We start from the raw sequence: 22,339 nt of genomic DNA, 5'->3' as shown, positions 1-22,339 counted from the left end.
CTGGCCCGGTGCCAATCGCCTTTCAAAGAGCCCCCTGTATGATTAATCGCAATGCATTATTGATCATCAGAATTATACCGAGGCACATGCGCGCTGCGCGAAGGATCGGGCAGGCAGGAGGAGGAGGAGGAGGAGGAGGAGAGGCGGAGGGAGGGAGGGGAAGAGCCAGGAGGAGGAGGAGGAGGAGGAGGAGAAGGAGGAGGGGGGCCAGGCTCGATTTCCGTAATTTTGAGAAGATTTTTTTTTCGTAATTTTTTATTCTGCCCCAGCTGATGTTTGAGCCAGGATGTCGCGGAGGAAACAAGCGAAGCCTCAGCATTTCCAATCCGACCCCGAGCTGGCCTCGAGATCTCAGCGCAATGGTGAGGGGGGTGGGGTGGGGGGTGGACCTGCGTGGTGGTCTTGGGGGTGGGGGGATGCTTCTCATCCTTCTCCTTCTTACTCTGAATATTGAAAATATAGATCGAGGTCTCCGTCCGCTGCTCGCGATCTCTCACTTTGGAAACATTTAGCAGCTTCCCACCCCCTGCTCTTTTTGGCTTGCTTTTGGTTTGTTTGTTTGTTTGTTTGTTCAGATCTTTAACCCGCCCGCCCCGCAACAAATGGAACCAACTTACCTTCAGGGTTAAAGAGGAAAGAGGGATGGAAAGAGAGAGAGAGAGAGGGAGAGAATGACGCTTTTGGAGAGAGGGAGAGAAAGTTGATCATCTGGAATACCGCGTCTTGTTGAGGGTTCAATTCCGGCGTGGTTCTTATTGGTTTCTTTCCTTTTCTCTCCCCCCCCCCCACCTCCCGTCCCCCAACTAAGCCTCTCATTGCCTCTGTGGATCTTTTCCCCGCCGGATCTTTTTCGATCTGGCAAGCGGAGACCGGATCTGTCTCAATTAACCGCGCCCCCTCCCTCAACACACACAAACACGCACACACTCACTCCACGCACGCACGTTTCTCGGAAGCTCGCCTGGTTGTGTGTTTGAAAGGCGGCAGTTCCCTGGAGCTTTCTGCGGTCGCCCCCCCCCCCCGACGCCCGCCCGGGCGCAGCCACCCGGGCCTAACGCGGCAAGCAAAGAGCTCAGCCCCGACCCGTGCCGTGGCCGGTCTCTCCGCGCGCTCCCCTGTACTTCGTGGCCGCAGGCGCTGCGCTGGAGCGCTCCAACTTTTCCCTCGTTCTTTGCCCCCTCTCTCCCCGCCACCAGATCCTTAAATTTTAAGAGAGGGGACGGGGAGGGAGGGGGGGAGTGGCGGGGTCAGACACCCCGTTCTCCGGCTCTGGAGAAAAGCGCCTCCTTGGCTCTCGGATGGGTCTGATGGGTGAGTGAGATCTTCTTTTCTATCCAGTGCGATCGCTCCTTTTTCGCGTCCCCCCCCCTCGCCCCCTTACTCCCGTGGTTTAGCCTGGCAGCCCCTGCTTCCTGAAAGTTTCCCAGCTGGCCAGCCCAGCTGGCCTCCTCTCCCATCGTCCATCCTTAGTAGTAGCGGTGTTGTTATTTCGAATTCTCCTTCAGTTGTTGCCGGTTTCTGCTGGGTTGGCCCTTTCATTCTCCCTTTATGAAGGGAACAGTGGAGTGGTTGGGAGAAGCAAGATCCCGAGCGCGGCGCCTTGGCGCTCTCGGGGAGCCCGAGCGGTCGTGGGAAAGTGATCCCCCCCGAGCCCTTCTGAGGAGTGGGGGACACAGGTTGGCGAGCGGGTTGCTGGTGGCCTGCCTTCGCTCCTGGGCCAACTCAGGGAGCACCGGGACGGGCCTTCTACCTGTGCGAACGCAGATAATGGGTGAGTCTGAAATCTGGGGAGAAGCGGGGGAAGCAAGTGGAGAGGCCCCTATTCCCGAGCGGGCTTCGGCGAAAAGGGGGGTGGGGAGGAGAGGGGGGAGGGCCAGGATCGTGCAGTAGCCCCACACAGAGCGCCCATCCCCCTCCAGCCAATTTCACCAATTTCAAGGGAAATGGATCAACCACTTTCGCCAGAGAAGGAGAAGCGCCTCTCCAGCCCCGCAGTTGATGGACGGTTCATTTTGGGAGGCGCGCGCGTGGGATAATGCCATAGTTTTGGATGGTCGGCCATAGGTGAAGAGTTTTTCATTCCAGAGGAATACGAGCAGGGGAGAGGGAGAAAGCGACCAAGAAACGAAAATGAATGAATTAATTTAGCCTGACCCGCCCTGCTGACCCTCTGCTGGAAAGATCGAAAGCTGAGGATGAGCACTTCTCGACTGCTTTACTCAGGAGGAGCAGTTCCCACGAAGTTTGCTGCACTTCTGTAAACGTGCTTAGCATCGTCCACTCTTCCATTTCCCTTAACAAAAATCGCTTTTTAGCAAGGGAGCTCCCATGTATGTGTGCGCGCAAGAGAGAGAGAAAGTGAGTCTGGCCGATCATGGTGTTTGGGGACATAACCTGCACATGTGTGTCAGGCTGGGGTTGTTTAACTGGTTTTTTTGGGGGGTGGGGAGGGATATTGAGCAACAGGGAGGGGCAGCCATGCAGTATATCTCAACCATTCTTTTGAGCAATAGCGGTACCTCCTAGGCCGTGCGCCAGCCTTTCCAAATGGGCGACACCACGGGCGAGTTTGCGCCTAGTGAATACCCAAAATCGCCGCCTTCGCAGCCAGGACGTGGCCCTTCCTTGCCCTCTGATTTCGGCCCCAAGCAGCCCTCCTCCTCCCTTGGCTTTCACAGCGCCTCCTGCCCACCCCCCGCCCACCCCAAGCGCCTCCATCGGCACACCTCCCACGAACACCGCGCAAAAAGGAACCCGTGTCTGCCTGTCCCGAGCAGTTTCTTTGGCCAGGAAGTTGGTGGGCAAGCAAGTCCGTCTGGCTGGAGTAACCCACTTAACCCCCCCCCCCAAGCTTAGTCTTTCAAGTAGCAGCCAACAACGCCCCCCCCCCGCCCCCCGCTGCATCACACAGTTCCCAAGGAGCCAGGAGGGTGGGTGGGATGGGGGACTCCAAAGGAGCGCTTGAATCCACCCTTTTGATGCCACCTCTTTCGGGTTGTCCCTCATCCCATGTGCTATCCGATCGCCTCCCTTCCTTCCCCCCTTCAAGCCCAGGAGAAGGCTTAGAAAAGTTTGGGGACAATAATCTGAACCACCAAAAGAAGCAGCCTAACAAGTAAAAGCTTCTATCGAAATATCTCTTGCTAACTTTATTCTCTCCCCCGCGGACATTTTAAAAAAATTTCCTATAGTTTTCTAAATCCTTGACAGATATTACATGGTTGTAAAAGAACGATTGCAATTGTTATAAAAGAATAATTTCAAAGTCTATTTTCTTTATGCTGGTGTCTTTCCAATCTATGCTGTAAAATCTTTTCCTAGAAATGTTCTTTCCATATATAATAGCCTACAAACGCTTATACATCCATTGATTATAATGAGCTGCCCCCAAGCACCAGCTGAAAATTCAGTAACACATTTCAGAATATTTTCCTTTGGTGGTTGCATTGTGTCACCAGAAGCCTTCTAATAAAAGAATTCAATTACTCCAAACCAAGAACAGGGGAAAGCAATACCTCTACCATTTTTTGGGGGGGAGTCTGCTTCCCCCCATCTCATTTCTGAAAAAGATTCTCTTTTCTGTGTCCTTCTGATAGGTTACACATCTTCAATTTGTTAACCAAAATCTATCCATCCACCCACACACTCTGTACAGTTTGGTTTTGGTATCTATTTTTGCACATCACGCCCAAAAACAGTCCAAACAAATTCTTTTTTCTAAACAGTTTTCTGGCCTGTTGCAAACCTGAACTGCAGATTTTATCAGAACACAATAAGAGCAAGGCTGTTTTGACCACTAGCTTACTTGAATTAACTAAATGATGCAAGCCAGCTCTCCCCCAACACCCCCCCCTTTTGCCAGTTCATTGTTCTTGAAAAATCAGTCAACTTAACGCTATCTGAACCCCCCCCCCAGTAATGGATTTAGGTTATTACTCTCTTACATGCTTGGACAATAAGGTTTACTAAGTTGGCCGGAGGCGATGCTTTTTAATAGTGCTAACAGGGTTGAGAATGTTGTAAAAATATTGGTACACAACAAACCTGCTAAAAGCTCTCAATCAGGACAGTTTCCTTTCCTATTTAATCTCCGTGTTGGGAACTTTTATATGTCCCAGAAATGTATATAGATATACTGTGTATCTGTTTGTGAATACTGGGATGAGATTAGGTAGTGTAATTAAAAGCCCCAAAAACTACAGTGTTTCCTATTATCTTAATTTATCCATTGCTGTGAAAATATTGCCTTAGCAATAAGGAGTCTGAAAATTGCTGATTTGGGATTTATTCGGTTATATATTTTAGTCTATCTAATCTGTTCAAAAACTCTGGTTGATGGATTTTCTGGGCCTGCAAATGACTTAAAAGGATCTCTTACCTATTTCTGATGTAACTTTCTCTCCAAGAGAGAACTTTTCCTATCAACCAAATGTTTTTACTCTTCCGGGAAGTAAAGAAAGTTGGACTTTATCCTATTCTGCTCTGTTGTGCGGCTGAAAGTTGAGGGTTGGCTTTAGTGGAAATAGTATAGCAGCTCCAAGCATAAACTGTGTTCAACAAGTCCTTTGCTAGTGGGAGAGATAAACAGCACTAGAAAACTGTCTTGGGAAATCGTGGTTGCAGTTCTGTACTCATTTACCTGGAAGTAAGCCCCGTTGAACTCAATGGGACTTACTTTTGAGTAGGCATGTGTAGGATTCTGCAGTCCTCCAGAATTTTAGCTACATCTTGATCTAGTTGCATCTGTTAAAAAATAATAATTGCAGCTTGTTAAAGGTTAATGGCCTAATCTTAGCACCAGTACATATTTCTGGAGCAGAGTTATTCAATCCACTGAACAGATTGCAACAGTAGTTACAATGTTTGAGGGAGGATAAGGTGCAAATAATTCCCCATTGAAAAGGAAAAAGCAACTCTGCTGAGATTTAATATTGAAATACCTATCTATTCTGACTTTCTATATCGTTGCCATGTATTGTCCACTTTAGAATTATGCTTTCAATTTACACCTTGAAGTCAGGGTGGTTTTGCTCTTTTTATTTTATGTTATTTTATTTTTTGGCATGGGAGGTTGTATCTCACAGAGGAAGAGATATTTCTTCGACAGACTAATCTATAGTATTCTTGGAAGTTTATGTGCTTGATACGGAGGTGTGATTTAGCAGATATATCAGGACAGAGTAAGTCTATTAGCAATCTTCAATCCCTTTACTTGGAAGTACATTTGTTTTAAATGGATCAGCTTGGCTTGCATATCACTGTGTTTTTAAGACTGGGGTGGGGGTCCTTCAGTTGCAGCTATACACTTGATGGAAAGTAATTGGGGAGGGGGGAAATTAACTTGTCTTCCTTAAATACTCTATGCTTTATAAGCCATATATTTGTGGCTCTTATGAACCATACTGAACTTTACAGAATCCTCTCACAGTCGCTGTTTCTTCAACATATATTTTTTCTTATCCATTCATCTGGCTGTTTTGTTCATCTTCTTTCAAGGGTGGGTACAAGGAATCAGGTTTGTCTTATCCTGTCATCTAGCACAGGAGAGAATTTGTACAAAGGAGAATATGTATAGGTGGAGAAGAAATTCCCCAAAATTAGAGGAAGGCAGGCTCACTGCAGGGCCCCCATCGGCACATCTTGCGCCTTTCCAAGGCAGATGGCGACACCTCTCTTCAATCTTTTGGAAAAACCTGGAAAAGCCAGACTGTCAATGGCACACGTTTCTTTAAAGGGTCAGCTAGCCAGGGAAGTTCAGCCAACTGGGGCTCAGGGAAACTGAAGTGTTCAGATGTTTTAACCTCTGCCAGCCAAAGGTGACAAGAGTTCAGAACACAAGATGCAGTTCAGTATCTCACCGGTGACCCCCAAATAGAGTCGAGCCAGTTGCTTAGCAGGAAGCTGGTAGTTTATTTTAGTTTCACCTTATCAGCTTTGCTTCTTTTGCTAACCCTTCCTCCTTTGCACCCCCTTGGACTCCAGACCCCCAAGGAAGAGACTGACAGCAAATCACCCCAGCGACCCCCCCCAACCCTCCCACCTCCAAACAACAGGGATTTGGTTTCTTGTTCCTTTGTCAATGTTTATGTAGCCAAAGTTTAGATTATGCTCCCCAGAACTTTGGCTTGTCATTGGAACAATGAAAGCGCTTTCAACTTTTTGGGAGAAAAGGTTGCGCCAGGAACTCCACCTAGAGTTCATTTTGATTCATCTCTACGAAGGCGTTTGCACTTTATTTTAAACTAACACCCCGGTGTGTGTGTGTGTCTTTGTTTTAAAATAGAAATGCATGTGTAGCTGTTGTTACTGTTAAATAGCAGCGTCACCTGTGTGGCTGATCGTCAGTGGAACTTGCTTTTTCTGGGAGCTTTCAAAAGAACATTTGGGGCATAATCCGCCCCCCCCCACCCCAGTTACTATGGAGAAGAAACGAAACTTTTTAAGTGTATCAGGACAAGCTAGCATTTGCCTTTCACAATATTCCCTCCCCACCAAAAGAAAAAAGAAAGAACCGTCTCTCCCAGTGTTTAAAAGTATGTGCAGTTCAGAATGTTTTAAAAAATCCTTTACAAATGTGCGTGTCTGGATGGGAGAATATGTCTCAGAGCTATGTTTGTATGTTTTAAATTTGCGTACCTGTCTCGCAGTTTCCATTAAAAGTTGACCTGTAATGTCAAGAAATAAATAGGAAAGAATCTTATGCAGAAAGTCTAAAAGCTGGAAGCCTTTGGCCAGTCTGGCGGCAGCTAAATAGAGAGGTGACCTCTAGGAAGATTATTACTATATTCTTACACCTCAGCCTCTGTCTCTGAATCAGTTCAAACTTCCTCTGTTTGGAAAAAGCCGTACAATTGGCATGCTTGAGCTCAGAGTTAGCAGCAGAAATCTCCAGGGTTTTTTTTTTTTAGCCATGAATTGAGAATCTAGTATCTGATTGGCAGGTATAGGCCTTCCAAAGCAAGTTTTCCTGGGTGGTGTTTTAAAAAGTGTATCGACTTTGTTTTTTCCTCTTCTCACCATCTTGCTTTCATTCTAAAAACAGCTCTTTGAATTTTCTATTTCTTTTTCTGGCTGATTCCAGATATATTTAGATGAGGAGTTTGTTCATTTGTTTGTTTTTACAAGACACACAAAAGATGAAATCTTGCTGTCAGGTGATTACTTTGGTTAATCATGTTGCCAGTGACTATAATTTTAGAAAGCTCTTAAGGAGACCTTGTCTAAGTTTTTAGGGTGTATTTTTTAAAAATGTAGATTAAAGGTAGCTGATCTCCTTCGAGTTGGAGCAGGCTGCATCCTTCTCAGATATTTTGTTTTCACTGTGCCTAAGCATATGCAACTTTAGGTTATTTTTGAACTCTGTGTTTTCCTGTTTATGTCAAATACTAGTGAGAGGGGGGTGGTGTTAAAATGAACTGTGTGCATTTTTAGAATTTTTAACATGTACTCCTATCAAATTTGGTTCAAAAAGTCACTAGGACTTATTGGTAGGGAAGGAAGTTCCCTTAATTCATGTCTTTGGGGAAGGACTTGGAGAAATAGATCATCTTTTTCTTTGTGATTGTTTCACTTTTGTTAGCCCTATAAAAACTCAATACAGTCTCTTTTTTTAAAAAAAGTGACAGATATCTTAAGTTCTGTAACCTTCACACCTTGTGTACAACCTTAGCCCCTCCTGCTGTATAACAGAAAACTATAGGCGGAATAATTGTCGCTACAGATAGGATGGAGTGTGTATTTTATATCTGAGAGCATCTATAGTTTGGGAAAGTGATGGGTAGGAAGAAAAATAGCAAGGCCTTTTGTAAACCAGGATTATAATGATCTATTGTAAGGGTGAAGAGAAGGAATTAGGCTTTATTTTATTTTTTTAGTACAGGCAGGCTAAATATTTGAAGCAAATCCATTGTCGTGTGTACAATCCATCAGTAAGGTTTTCTGATTTCCCTCACTAGTTATTTAGTTTTGAATCTGTCATTATTTGTCTAAGCATAGCTGACCAAGCAAAACCGTGTTTTAAAGTGGGCTTTATGTTTTGATAAATGTGATCTGGTTGAAAAGTATTTTCGACTGAATGCAGAGCTTAATAGAACATGCTGACATAATAGTTTTAATGCATTTTGTGGAAAATGTGTGAACAAACAGAATAGCTTTTGTTCCTTCATAATTGGCTGTAAAAGTAGATGGAAACATCACCATTACATATGGAAATGTGCAAAGAGAAAGAGAGAACGTTTCTCTTGGCTATATTGGATTCCCTGGTTTTAAAATAAACCTCTAAAATGGATGTATCATTTGGAATTAGTTGTCAAAATACAATGCTCTAAATTGAATGTTTCTTTCTCTCCCATATATATATATATATATATATATATATATATATATGCATGCAAATGCCTTGCATTTAATATTTTGCCTCACCTTTTTATATCCATGAATCTAAATAGTAACTGCAGGCATGTACTAAGGTTTGACATTAAGCAGGGTGATTAAATATTCTTATTTTAAAATGGACTCCTTATTCCTGATTCCCATTTGCTCAATGTGCTAACATTTTCTTGTTTCTGTAAAAACTTGGGGGAGGCAGTTAAAAAAAGACACACACAGTGAATTTAGCACAGATGTCACACTGGCAATGCCATTCTTGAAAGGAATTCATCCACTGTTCTGTGGAAATGTGGCAATCTAAAAAGTATCTACCTTTTAAGAAAATAAAGTGAAATGTTTTATTTTCCTCTTGCTGGAGCCAATGGCTGTTTTTAAAACTTGGGTCAATAGAAGCAAACCATTCTCTCTCTCCCTCCCTCTCTCTTTTTTCCAGGAACTTTTTAAATGTTCGTTCTTCTTTTGAGATTTAATTTGGAAGTCATGGAAACTACCTATTATCTGATTTTAGTGTTGCGGCAAAACAGGCAGAGAGGGTAATCCTTGAATTAAACAGGCTTCCCCCCTCCCCTGGCTTTTCTAAGCTGACCACACACAATCTACAAGAGAATTTTGTGTCTTCATGCTGAGAAAACAATAGGGAGTCATCCTTCTCTTGAATAAGATCAGCTAGTCTGAAGTCAGAGAAGGGTTTTTTTCTTCTTTTTTGTAACGTTTAATTTACAAATGGATCTTAGCGATAAGAAAAGGGAGCAACCAGTGATAACAAACATGAAATGAAAGGCTTTTTCTAATGAAAGGTTCAGAGCTATCTGTTAAACAATTGACAACAGTTAAAAGCAAATAGTTTTGATATGCACTCAGACTGGGGAAGATTGCATAGGGTTATCAACCTTAACAACCCGGATTGATTTCTTATTGTATAGAAACATTTTCTCTTAACAGCTCTTCTTCTTCGCCCCCTCCCCCTTTGATGGTTCCCCCCCCTTTCCCAGAAATGTAAAGTTTTTAATGCTGCTTTTATAGATATGAGGTCATACTCTGATCTAATCTTCATGGTTGTAAAACTGCAATGCCTATGAGGAGTTGAAAGAACTTGTATATTCGCAGTGGAGCTACCCAGAGATTGGGAGAGTGTATGGTTGAAGTAATAGTGGGCATCAAAAAAAGGCAGCCTCGCACCAGATTCTAGGCATGGCCAGTTGGAACCCACTCTTATTGATGAGGGATCAAGCTCCACATCAATTTGGCCACATTCTGCATTCGGTGGGGTTGAATTTGGAGTTAAGATAAGGCTGAAAATGTGCCCGGCAGTGGCTGAAATATTTTTCACAACAAAATTCATAATACATAGAGGGAGGCTAATTAGGGTTTATGGCACAAACACAGTATACGAAAGAACCTTGCCGTCGTCAACTAAGCATCATAAGTAGGATTAGGCAACAAATGCTTGATTGTGGAAATATGAATATTATTCTTTGACAAGGGTTTTTCATTTTCTCTCTGACAAAGCAGTTTAAATGCAATAGAGTGAACTTTGGAAGGAGAAATGGTGTTTTGCAGAAGGATCAGAATTAGCTTGATGTTACGCTAGAACTCCAGTGCTTGCTTGCTTGTTTATTTATTGGTTCATGTCAACCTGAAGCTTGGGTGATACATTCTGCCCACCACCACCCCCTCCGATTCTTCCTTGTCAGCAGTTGATTGGGACCTTGAATGACTACAAATTAGTTTAGTGATGGGGCAACTGTCAAAGGTATCTTTGAATCGGTTGAAGATGAACAAGGTTGACGGGGAACTTGAGAGTCTAATGAGTCCTTCAAATGGTTGATTTGCCACTCGGTGGACAACTAGGCAATAAGCTGTATGATACATTGGAAATCAATACTATGCTATGGAATTTCATTATACCCCAATGTCTTCAGTTCATACTATTTTATATTTTGATGGATTATGTGAAGGAAATGATCATCTAAGACATTGGCATCCATAAAAGCTTCCCCCTTGTGCGGTCTTAAAAATCAGTCAGGGGCAACCTTTGTGAAGTCACAGGATCGAGCCTCCTCCTTCTCTTCCTCCTCCTCCTCAGTGTAATTGGCCAGTTTGGATTATTTTGGTGCAGCAGAAGGAATGTAAGGGATTCAACAGCAGAGTACACTAAAATTACTTTGAGAAAGGGAAATATACAATGCCAAGCCTATCAGGTTCTTCCTCAGGCCATGAAGCCCTAAGAATCCTTACCCAGCCTAGTGCTCTTGAGATGTTTGGATCACTATACTCAGCATCCACAACTATGATGGCATGTGGCTAGGACTGGTGGGTGTTGTAGTCCAAAACATCCAGATGGCAATGGGCTGGAGAAGGCATCCAGGTGCTCAGTGGTAATAACCTACAGATTAGGAAGAGGAAGAGAACCAAATTCCTAGCTGACATTTTTGGCACTCTGGCGTCATTATGGACTGATACACACTCTTCTACTGTCCTACCCATTTCTGCCTTGAACACGTATACAATTGCAGCCTAAATAATCCATTGGATCTTGAAGTTCTTCAGTTTTTGGGATTCTCAGCTCAAATGGTATCAAGGTATTTTTTAAATGTCTGTTTTAGGATAAAAAGTTTCGACAGGTGCCTTTGAGATAAAGCATGCTATAGAAGTGCGTTTTGTGTCAAAGAATCACTTTCAAAAGTCCAAGGTTAAATAGGAATTTTTATACAAGGGGAAAAAGGAAAGGAAAAGAAAACCCAGAGATGGATGTGAAAGAGGGGGGAAAGGACTTATGAATGAATGCATGTTTGTGAAATGGAAATAGGCTAAAAATGTATGGATCCTTCTGCCCTTGTTTATCCATCACTGAAGGCTGTTCTCCACCTGCTAAGCACTGTATATTTCTCTCTGCAATAGCCTTTCTTTACTTTTGAAACCAAGTGGTGTTTGTTCCTTTGGCTAAAGACGTGGGTTGGAGGCTGAGGGATGTCTGGCTAGTACCTGTGTGACCCTTTAGTGCCCACGTACATGGATATTATATTTTGTCATTGTTGTTATATTTATTTCTGTTCTACCTATTCCCAGAGCAGGGAATAAAAGACAGCAAATTTTAAACACATACTATTAAAACATGAATAGAAATATACAGAAGCTAAAACATATAATGGAATACAGCTAGAATATTAGCTTCATATAAAATAACAAATAATATATATAACAAAATAATAAATGGCAATAAAAACAACATAGGCTACAGAGATAGTGCAACACAATCTGACAGGCTGAGACTATTCCCAAAGGCCTGCTGGAACAGATAAGTTTTTGCTTGCCTCCAAAGCATGACAATCTAGCCCCCTGGGGAGGAAGTTCCAAAGCATGGGCAACTACCAAAAGAGCCTCTCCCCTTGTTCCCAGCAAGCATACCTGTGAAGGAGGTGGAACCAAGAGGACACCCTTTCCTAAGATCTCACAGCAGGGACAGGTTCCTAGGAGAGAACACAGCCTTTCCGATAGCCTGAACCCTTCTAGGGCTTTGAGGTTGTAACTAGCATGTCGAATTGTGCCTGGAAAAAGCCTGGGAGCCAGTAAAGCTGTTTTATATGGTCCCTGAAACCAGTCCCAGTCCTCAGCCTGCCAGCAGCTTGCAGAACCAGCTAGTGCTTCTTTAGAGGCAGCTTCACTAGCTCCTGAGTAATCCCAACTAGATGCAACGAAGGTATGTGTCTCTTGGCCAGACGGGATAGCTCCAGGAATAGACCTGGCTGGCAAACTAGTTTTAGCTGTCCAAATGCATTTCTGGCCACTGCCAAAAACCTGGTCAGTCAGGTTCAGGGTTGAAGCCAGAAATGCACCCAGATGGCAGACCTGTGTCTTCAGGGCGAAGGTGATCACATCTGGCACAGGTGGAATCCCCATGCCTTGACCCATTTCCTGACTGGCCAGGAGCACCTCTGTCTTGTCTAGATTAAGCTTCAATCTGTTTGCCCACATCCAATCTTTTACAGCACTGATTTAGCACCAGAGCAGCTTCCCTGGAAAGAGATGGGCAGGTGAAATAGAGTTTGGTGTCCTCAGCATACTGGTCATATTGAACCCCAAAACTCCATACAACCAACATCTTCATAGAGATGTTCAATTCTTTGGAGGACAGAACAGAAGCTTGAACTGCCAGGGAGTCAAACAGGACCACTTTCTGACTCTGCCCCTCCAGGAAGGAATGGGGTCACAGGACACTTTTTCCACTTCCCATCCCAGCAAAGCTGCCAAGAAAGATACCTTGGTCACTGGTGTCAAAAGCTGCTGAGATGTCCAGAAGAAGGGACAGGGATGCAATCCCTCTGCCATGGTAATCTGCCAAGGTGACGAAAGCAGTTTTTGTCACATAACCTGGTCTAAAGCCAGACTGAAATAGAATTCAGTGCACCGGTGTCAGCTGGAATGCATTGCTTCTCCACCCAGAGACTTAACTTCAGCAGATAACCTAGGAGAGACATGCAGTGACTATAAGTCACACTTATGCAGTGGGGAAGCATGAACTCGACCTTGGGCCAAAGGCCAAGGGGAACCCCAGATGAGTGGCAGGAGGTATAGGAATGAGAAATGAACTTGGCACTGGGATCTGTGCTGGAGATCAGCCTGCATTTTCTTAATTTGAAAGACGTTTTACAGCCCAGGAGGCCATGTACCTGACAACAAACAGATGGTTGCGTTGCTATTGCTAAATGGTCATGTTATTAGAAATACTTTCCCTTTTTCCTGCAAGAGTAAAGGCATGTATCCCCATGAAACACAATTTAGGGCAGAATCCTGTGCATATTTAGACATGAAAAAGTCCTACAGCTTCCAGCTGGCCCTAGCCAACACGCATGGCATTGCACCTTGAGGCACAGTCACAGTGGTACTATGATTAAGATGACTTTAAAATGCACAGCTGCACATGCTCCAAATAGTTCCTTTGGGAGAGGCTTCTTGGTTGTTTCCTCTGATGGATTAGGAAGTTAGAAGGAGTTAGAAAGCATGGGATGGTGGTGAAGACTAGAAGGGAAGAGGAAAACCCCATCCTCACCCACAACTTTAAGGCCATTAAGTCTAGCTCCATAATGTTCTGGTTACACCAGTCCATAGGTGTGCACTAATGAACTTTTTTCAAAGGATGCGAGAAATAGGGATCACTGATTACCTGAGACTGGATAATGGGAAATCAGGTTTGTGCCTAGTTAAAACGAAAGACTCGAGTCAAAGGGGGGAAGTGTTCATCTGGGTGTGTCGGTCTTTGTGCAAGAGATGTGCTCTGTGAGTCGGAAGACAGCCCTTTCTAGAGACCAGTTTGCGTTTCTGTTCAGTTGCTAATCTTGCTCTTTTCTCCCCCTCCCCCTTGCCTTGATGTTTTAGGAGACATGCAGAAGGGCCAAACAAATCGAACCACCAAGGCAAAGGATGCCCACATCTGTGGCAGATGCTGTGCCGAGTTCTTTGAACTTTCAGATCTCCTGCAACACAAGAAGAACTGTACTAAAAATCAATTAGTTTTAATTGTGAATGAAAATCCCGTTCGTTCTTCTGAAGCCTTCCCTCCCAGCTCCCCTACTGATAATCTCGATGAACAGAGGAATGACACAGTGAATAACATGGATCAAGTAGACCGCAGCGACCTTTCCGAGCAGAACAACAGACTTGAGAAGGAAGACTCCATGGACGTGGAGGCTCCGGGTGTTAACAAGAGCACTAGCGGTAGTCCCCCGAATGTCGACAATAGTAATGCAAGCAGTAACTGTTCCACAATGGGTACCTCAGCTATAACAACCTCTCTACCTCAACTAGGGGATCTGACCATGCTAGGCAACTTCTCGATGATCAACAGCAACGTCATCATCGAAAACCTCCAGAGCACAAAAGTGGCGGTCGCGCAGTTCTCCCAGGAAGCCCGGTGCAACGGCGCCTCAGCCACCAAGCTGGCCGTCCCTGCCCTGATGGAGCAGCTCCTTGCTCTGCAGCAGCAACAGATCCACCAGCTGCAACTGATAGAACAAATCCGTCACCAAATCTTATTGCTGGCTTCCCAGAACGCGGACCTGCCGGCCCCTCCCAGCCCATCGCAGAGTACATTGCGAACATCGGCCAACCCCTTGTCCACGTTAAGTTCCCATTTGTCCCAGCAGCTGGCCGCGGCGGCCGGCTTAGCCCAGAGCCTAGCGAGTCAGTCTGCCAACATCAGTGGTGTGAAACAGCTCCCCCCTCTACAGCTACCTCAGAGCAATCCTGGCAACACTCTGGCTCCATCCAGTAGCGGCTCATCTCCAAATATGAACCCATCTGCAGCAGCAATTGTGACACCGTCCTCCGACAAAGTGGCTACAAATGCTGGTGGCCCGCAGCTCAGCCACCCGCCAGTGACCGCGTCTCCCTCCCCTGTTTTTGCAATAAGCAGTTTATTAAGCCCTGTATCAAACCCTCTTCTACCTCAACCCACCCCTAGCAACTCTGTGTTCCCCAATCCGTTGTCCAGTCTTGGAACACCTGCGGAGGACTTAAACTCACTGGCTGCTCTGGCCCAGCAGAGGAAAAATAAGCCCCCCAGCCTGGCCACCTTTGAAGCAAAAAGTTCTTCCGACGAAGCATTCTTTAAGCATAAATGCAGGTTCTGTGCGAAAGTGTTTGGGAGCGACAGTGCCTTGCAGATCCATTTACGTTCTCATACTGGGGAGAGGCCGTTTAAATGCAACATCTGTGGAAACCGGTTTTCCACCAAGGGGAACTTAAAGGTCCACTTTCAACGTCATAAAGAAAAATACCCCCACATTCAGATGAACCCATACCCGGTGCCAGAGCATTTGGACAACATTCCCACGAGTACAGGGATCCCGTATGGAATGTCAATACCCCCAGAAAAACCTGTAACAAGCTGGCTGGACAGCAAGCCAGTGTTGTCCACTTTGACCACATCCGTTGGCCTACCTCTCCCACCCACCCTTCCAAGCTTGACTCCTTTCATCAAAACAGAGGAGCCTCAACCAATTCCCATCACTCATCCATCTTCTAGCCCTCCGTGTTCTGTCAAAAGCGACTCGGGCTCCATTGATCCTGCTGGGAGAAACACAAATGGCCACTTAGCTGAAGGGGAGGGGGGTGCTTTGCTGTCCTCCAATGACAAAGCTGAAGAGAGCACTCAGATGTCCAATGCCTCTGCTAGTCTGGACAATTCCATCACTTCCCCAGCAGCAGAGTTGGGTTCCAACAGTGTGGTCAGTTTCACCAACCCGCTGATGCCTCTCATGTCTGAGCAATTTAAGGCCAAGTTTCCCTTTGGAGGGCTGCTGGACGTAACGCCAGCCTCGGAGACCTCCAAGCTGCAGCAGCTGGTGGAAAACATAGATAAAAAGGCAACTGATCCCAATGAGTGTATCATTTGCCACCGAGTTCTGAGTTGCCAGAGCGCTTTGAAAATGCACTACCGCACGCACACCGGTGAAAGGCCCTTTAAGTGCAAAATCTGCGGCCGCGCCTTCACGACGAAGGGGAATCTGAAGACCCATTACAGCGTCCACCGTGCCATGCCTCCCCTGAGAGTGCAACATTCCTGCCCCATTTGCCAGAAGAAGTTCACGAATGCTGTTGTGCTGCAGCAACACATCCGAATGCACATGGGTGGCCAGATACCCAACACACCTGTGACGGAGAACTATCCCGAGTCCATGGAGTCTGACACGGGGTCTTTTGATGAGAAGAACTTTGATGACCTGGATAACTTCTCAGATGAGAACTTGGAAGACTGTCCTGACAGCAGTGTGCCGGATACACCTAAATCCGCTGATGCATCTCAAGATAGTTTATCTTCTTCCCCATTGCCACCAGAAATGTCAAGTATTGCTGCTTTAGAAAATCAGATGAAGATGATCAATGCAGGGCTTGCTGAACAGCTGCAGGCAAGCTTAAAGTCTGTGGAGAATGGGTCGGTGGAAGGGGACATAATGACCAATGAGTCCTCCTCTGTTGGTGGCGATATGGAAAGCCAAAGTGCTGGAAGTCCTGCTGTCTCAGAGTCTACCTCTTCCATGCAGGCCTTGTCCCCGTCCAACAGCACGAATGAGTACCACAAACCCCCAAGTGTGGAGGAGAAACCACCAAGAAATTTATCAAGCGAGTTTGCCAATGGTTGGCCGCTGACCCTTGCAAATGGAGGTGCTTTGGACTTGACATCAGGCAACCCAGAGAAGCTGATTAAAGAAGAGTCCTTGAGCATGTTGTTTCCTTTTCGAGACAGAGGGAAACTTAAGAACACAGCGTGCGACATTTGTGGAAAAACGTTTGCTTGTCAGAGTGCCTTGGATATTCATTACAGGAGTCATACCAAAGAGAGACCATTTATTTGCACAGTTTGCAATCGTGGCTTTTCCACAAAGGGTAATTTGAAGCAGCATATGTTGACACATCAGATGCGAGACCTACCATCACAGCTCTTTGAACCCAATTCAAACGTTGGCCCCAATCAGAACTCTTCATCAGTGGTACCCACTAATTCACTCTCGTCTCTTATCAAGACTGAGGTCAATGGTTTTGTCCACTGCTCCCCTCCGGACAGTAAAGAGATCTCATCCAGCCTACTTCCTTCGGGGCCTTTGCCACCTTCAGCAACATCACCCATATTGCTTCCAGCTCTGCCCCGAAGGACACCGAAGCAGCACTACTGCAACACGTGTGGAAAAACATTTTCATCCTCCAGTGCTTTGCAAATCCACGAAAGAACACATACAGGAGAGAAGCCGTTTGCCTGCACTATATGTGGAAGAGCTTTCACAACAAAAGGAAACCTTAAGGTACTCCCCCCCCCCACATCTCTTGTGCCCTCCTTACAATGCTCTGTTTTGCTTTGGGTGCTGAATTGCAGTGGGTGAAAAGGCGTTGGTTAGTTTTTCATATTCTCTGCATTTTGTGTATCGGCATCAGGGAGCTGCATACGCCAGTGTCCCCATGTCTAGAAAGAGTGGTCAGGGTTCAATGACACTTGCATACAAGGGTATGTCTTTCATGTTCCATGGATTCTGCAGCATGAAACATGGGTGTATACCCAGCAGTCAGGCTGAGTGCATGGAGTGAGGGAGCTTCCTATAGATTATTCATTATCTACTCACTTTGGTTTGGGAAGAGATGATAAGAGCAAGGCAATCGGGATCATGCAGGGTATTGCCATGTGAATGTGTGGCACAGGTTTGACTTGGTTTTCCCAGCATCTCCCAAGCTTGACTTTTGGAAGATGCAAGGACACAACCTTAAAAAATGAGTGCTTGCCAAAAGTCCAGGTTCCTCCAGCCAGAAGATTCTTCATTCAGCTCTCCCTAGTAGACCATTGGTAGACTCTTTCCTTCTGCTTCTGATATTCCATGTAGCTCATCTCCTCTTACTTTCTTCTAACCTTTCCAAATAAGATCTTAGATCCTGATCAAGGACAGCATGCATATCAGAGCAAAGCATTCATGTATAAATCTGAATCATATAGTCAGCACTTGACTTTCAAGTTTAACTTTTGTGTGATTGCAGGTATTTACAGATTCCCCATTTAAAGGGCTCATGAAGTGAGCTATATACACAGCGTAGAAACAAATCCTCTATTTCACATCAGGTCACTCCACTGTGCTGCATGAAATTCCAAGTACTTGTGCGATCCTAGCTCTGATGGGTTAGGCTAGCTATTCTGTTTCATTGCCATATGTTGTAAAAGCAAATGCATGTAATTGAGAGAGCCTTCAAATGTGCACTCTTACCCTGTTGATGGGAAACACAATTTTTGTAGGTGATACAAAACCAGTAACGACTTTCAGGCATCAAATCTATGCATACGAAGCTTCCAAAGAGTGGTCAGTGCAGTTCCTTCTGGGACAACTTGAAAGGACCCTTTTAGAAGAGTGGGTGGCTAATATAGTTGTTGATATTACTGTGGAAGGGAATATAGAAACTTCAGGCCTCGTGTATAATGTAGCTATTGACCAAATGGTTCACAACCACACATTCAGTTCAAATTATTTGTTTCTAAACTGGCAACAAGCAAGGTGTTGGTAGCAGGAGAAACACAGCCTATTTCTGTTGAACCAGGTGAACATTTGCTGGTTATTCCTGATTTGAATGGGGGAATCCTATCCTTTTAGCCTTTACTGTGGTCTTTTGGAATGTGCTCTTATTTCTCAGGGTTGTGGCTCTCTTTTCTTCAGACAGTGATCTGAGGATTGCAAATGTGTGTTGCTGCAACGACTGACTCCAGTCAAGCTCCACAGTAAATTGGGTGCCACCTGCTCCTAACTAAACGTGGGACTGTCTTCTCCAACCTGCTGCTCTCTAGAAGTGCCATCGCTGAGAGGGAGATTCCAGGAATTGTAATCCGAAACTTCTGCAGGGCAGCAAGTGGGGGAAGTCTGGAGTATGCTGTACCACTGTGCATTTACGGATTACTTTTTTACATAATCCTTAGGAGCACTATCCCATTAAAGATGTGGGCTTTCTCTTACTTTGTGCAACCTGAAAAATGCTGCTGTTCTTATTTCCTTGACAATTGAAAACCTAATCCACCTTGGCTAAAACTTGATGTTTGCTTAGATTTGCATCCTGTCTCTTCTCCTTAGAAGAATTCCAATGTGATGTCCATAGGATTCCATAGGGACCTTGTGGTCCTTCATCCAAGTATTAACCAGATGCAAACCAATCTAGCTTTAGCAAGATGGGTGCATTGTGTGCTTTCAGACCATGCTGTGAGTCAACAAGGGGCTGAATAAAAGAAAAAGTGGTGTGTGAAAGGTGGCCGTCTATGGCCTACTGACCACCAGTTGAGTATCCCTGCCTAGATAACCAGACTAGATGATGGAGAAGTTCTGCCTAGACTTCTTAACCAACATAAGATGATGCTAACTAGCGTCTCTTTCAGGTTCACATGGGGACTCATATGTGGAACAGCACACCTGCCCGGCGAGGCAGACGGCTTTCTGTGGATGGCCCCATGACTTTCCTTGGAAGCAACCCTATAAAATTTCCAGACATGTTTCCAAAAGATTTGGCTGTGAGGTCGGGAAATGGAGACCCATCGAGCTTCTGGAATCAGTATGCCGCTGCACTTTCCAATGGCTTGGCCATGAAGACGAACGAGATCTCTGTCATTCAAAATGGTGGCATCCCCCCAATGGGCAATGGAAGCAGTTCTCCCATTAGCGGCTTGACAGGCAGCATGGAGAAACTCCAGAATTCAGAACCGAACGCACCTCTAGCTGGTCTGGAGAAAATGGCAAGCAGCGAGAACGGGACTAACTTCCGTTTTACGCGTTTTGTGGAAGACGGCAAAGAGATTGTAACGAATTAGGACTTACGTTACGAACATTCCTGCAGATATTGCAACCTAAGGTTGTGTGTGTGGGGTTTTTTTGTTTTGTTTTTTACTTTGGCAAATCAACAACACGGCGACATTAAAAAGACATCCTTTTGTACCCTGTTCGACATCTAGAGTTCTAAAACAGCTTATTTATTAGTGATATAACTTTCTTTTCGTTTTGTTTTTTGGCTTTGCAAACACATGCAAGCGTTATTTTTGGTCTTCTGTATTTTGAACTAAATACTAATTGACTTAGAGTGCTGTAACATTTATGGCAACGCAAGTCTGTTCAGCTACGTGGTTTCCTTCTGGCATTTAACTTATTTTCTATATCCAGTTTAACATAAACTTTGGGTGGTAATTCAATGACTCCATCGTTCATTTCTCACACATTCTCTCTCTCTCAGAACAAAATCTGTATATGTGTATTCTTCAATCCCATTGGAAATTTTTATCGGCAAATACGTTGTTTAATTCTCCAAACAAATTTGCGCAGAGGATTGAAAATGGGCCATATAAAATTGAACCATATGCATCCTTCACTACAGGCTCAGTTGTTTGTTTTTTGAGGGTTTTAATTTTTATTCTAAAATTTAAAAAAAAGTTCATTTTTTCAGGGGGGTAGATTTTAACTTTCTTTTCTCCCCTTTTGGAATTGTCCTTTGTATTGTGCTTTTTACTGGAGTCGTCTTAGATGTTAAAAAGTTTCTGTACAGTAAATAAGCACGCAGGTGATTAGAGGCGATCCAAAAGTGTTGTTTTTGGTAGTTTGGAAACCTTTTGCCTTGTAGGTATATTAACTTTAGGAGAAAAGTGCTGGACTTTGTGCTGCTATAAAAGGCATCTTGAACAAACTTCCATGGACAAATTTAGATGCTCTTGTACATATGACGAGAAATATTGAGTTCATTAAAATGTACATATGTTCCCAATGAGCTCAAACCCAACTTCTTGACCAAGAGAACAAGTATAGTGTTTGTTTATTTTGTACTAGGTATGGGGTGTGGGGAATATACTTTGGACTGTTACATGCACTTTCTTGGAAAACTGAAAGGAAATAGGCCCAGTTTCTTTTAACATTTAATACTTACTAACAGCAGAGATACTGTAATTTTATGCGAATAATCAAAATACATTTTTTTTCAACAGATGAAGCTGGGCTTTTGTGTGTGTGTGTGCATGCATGTGTGTTTGAAGAAGTGGGCTTATTCTGGGATTTCCTTGAATGTAGTCCATCAGTTGCATTTCCTGATTGCAATGTATGTTTTGTGTGTGTGTGTGTAAATACGCATATGTATGTATATTAGAGAGAGAGGTACACTCAAGTACACCTTTCCCCAACCATGTGCCCTGCAGTTGTATTGGGCTACAGTGTCCCTTAGCCAAGATCAGCAGGATCAATGGTCAGAGATGTTGGCATCTGGAGTCCCGAACATCTGGAGGGTGACAGATTGGGAAAAGATGTTTGGGAGTATTGGAAGGATGTCAATTATGTGGTCAGGTGCTATGAATGGGCTGCTGCATAAGCTTCATTGGGCCATTTCAGCAAGTCTACTGCTTTTTCTTTTTCTTGTTTGTTTCTTTAAAAAAACAATATTCCTGTGGTAAAGAAGAGCAAGTGGTCCTCTCTGGCCCAAGTCTAGTGTGTAGAGATGTCAACATCTGCTGAGACGGCAAATACGTTTTCCTCAATTTCTTTTTGAAGTTTTGTGTTGTTTGCTTCCATATGGGGAAAAAACACACACATCTGAGCAAGGTGCATGTGGGAGAAAAGCTTCTATGAACGAAGTCCTCTTCTTCAGTGAGTGAATGAGCAAACAAAGAGGAAGTAGTTCCCCTGGGCTTTCAGAACTTTTGGGAATATTGCATCTCCAGTGATTCAGCAGGCAAACTTCCTTGTCTCCCCTCTTGCCTGCACCCCTGAATGCAGAGCTACATGTTCTGATGCATTTATTTGTTTAAGGAGTCGGAAACTCAGTATGGCAAAGCAAGTTCCATCACTGATTTGACATCACCAGATTAAACAGACTTTCCCTGGCAAGGCGGGCAAAGGCTCTGGAAAGCTGCTGCCCGGCAGAGTAGCTAGACCAAACAATCATCATGTAATCATATGCTTTATCTAGGGAACTGTTTAAAGACAGGGCCACAGTCCTGCTCCTTTTCATGCACAAGTCCCAGTCCTTGGGTTCTCCAGAAAGGGCTAGGAAAGGGCCCTCGCTGGAACCCTGGAGAAATCCTACTGTCAGCAATGTCGGCTGTACTAACCTAGATGCACCCGTGGTTGACACAGGATATGGCAGTTTCCTAAGCTCCTGTTACAGGTGCAGAAGGGTGGACTGAACATCTGAAAAGCCAGCATGGCATAGAGGTTAGAGTGCCAGACTGGGACCTGGGAGATGTGGGTTCCAGTCCTCATTTGCCCGTGAAACTCACTGGGTGACATTGGACCAGTCACAGACTCTTGGTCAAATGTTGTCATTAGAAGAATAGAGAGAAGATGGTGTAAACTACCTTGGGTTCCTCATAGGAAAAAGGCAGGGTGTATATATAATAAATATATGAAGGAGGTAGGCTTGAAAATGAATGCCTTCTTGAATATTTGTGACCCATCATGAGTCC

At 44.6% G+C, this 22,339-nt stretch overlaps 1 protein-coding gene across 2 annotated transcripts; it reads left to right on the top strand.

Annotated features, from left to right (window-relative positions):
- Positions 1 to 215: 215 nt before the first annotated feature.
- On the top strand, positions 216 to 20,652 carry SALL1 (spalt like transcription factor 1). Of its 2 annotated transcripts, none has more exons than XM_044427936.1 (3): positions 216 to 362; positions 13,765 to 17,186; positions 19,283 to 20,652. In XM_044427936.1, the coding sequence occupies exons 1-3, from the start codon at positions 287 to 289 to the stop codon at positions 19,709 to 19,711; spliced, it is 3,927 nt and encodes a 1,308-aa protein (XP_044283871.1). In that variant the 5' UTR covers positions 216 to 286; the 3' UTR covers positions 19,712 to 20,652. The 2 variants fall into 2 exon arrangements, with proteins under 2 accessions (XP_044283871.1, XP_044283872.1); XM_044427937.1 differs by lacking the exon at positions 216 to 362 and adding an exon at positions 1,247 to 1,311.
- Positions 20,653 to 22,339: the final 1,687 nt, after the last annotated feature.

The sequence above is a fragment of the Varanus komodoensis genome, unplaced genomic scaffold (genome assembly GCF_004798865.1).
Source record: "Varanus komodoensis strain SLA01 unplaced genomic scaffold, ASM479886v1 scaffold19, whole genome shotgun sequence".
In the NCBI taxonomy this organism is placed as follows: domain Eukaryota; kingdom Metazoa; phylum Chordata; class Lepidosauria; order Squamata; family Varanidae; genus Varanus; species Varanus komodoensis.
Note: the sequence above shows the minus strand (reverse complement) of the source record. Positions and strands in the feature narration are given on the sequence as shown.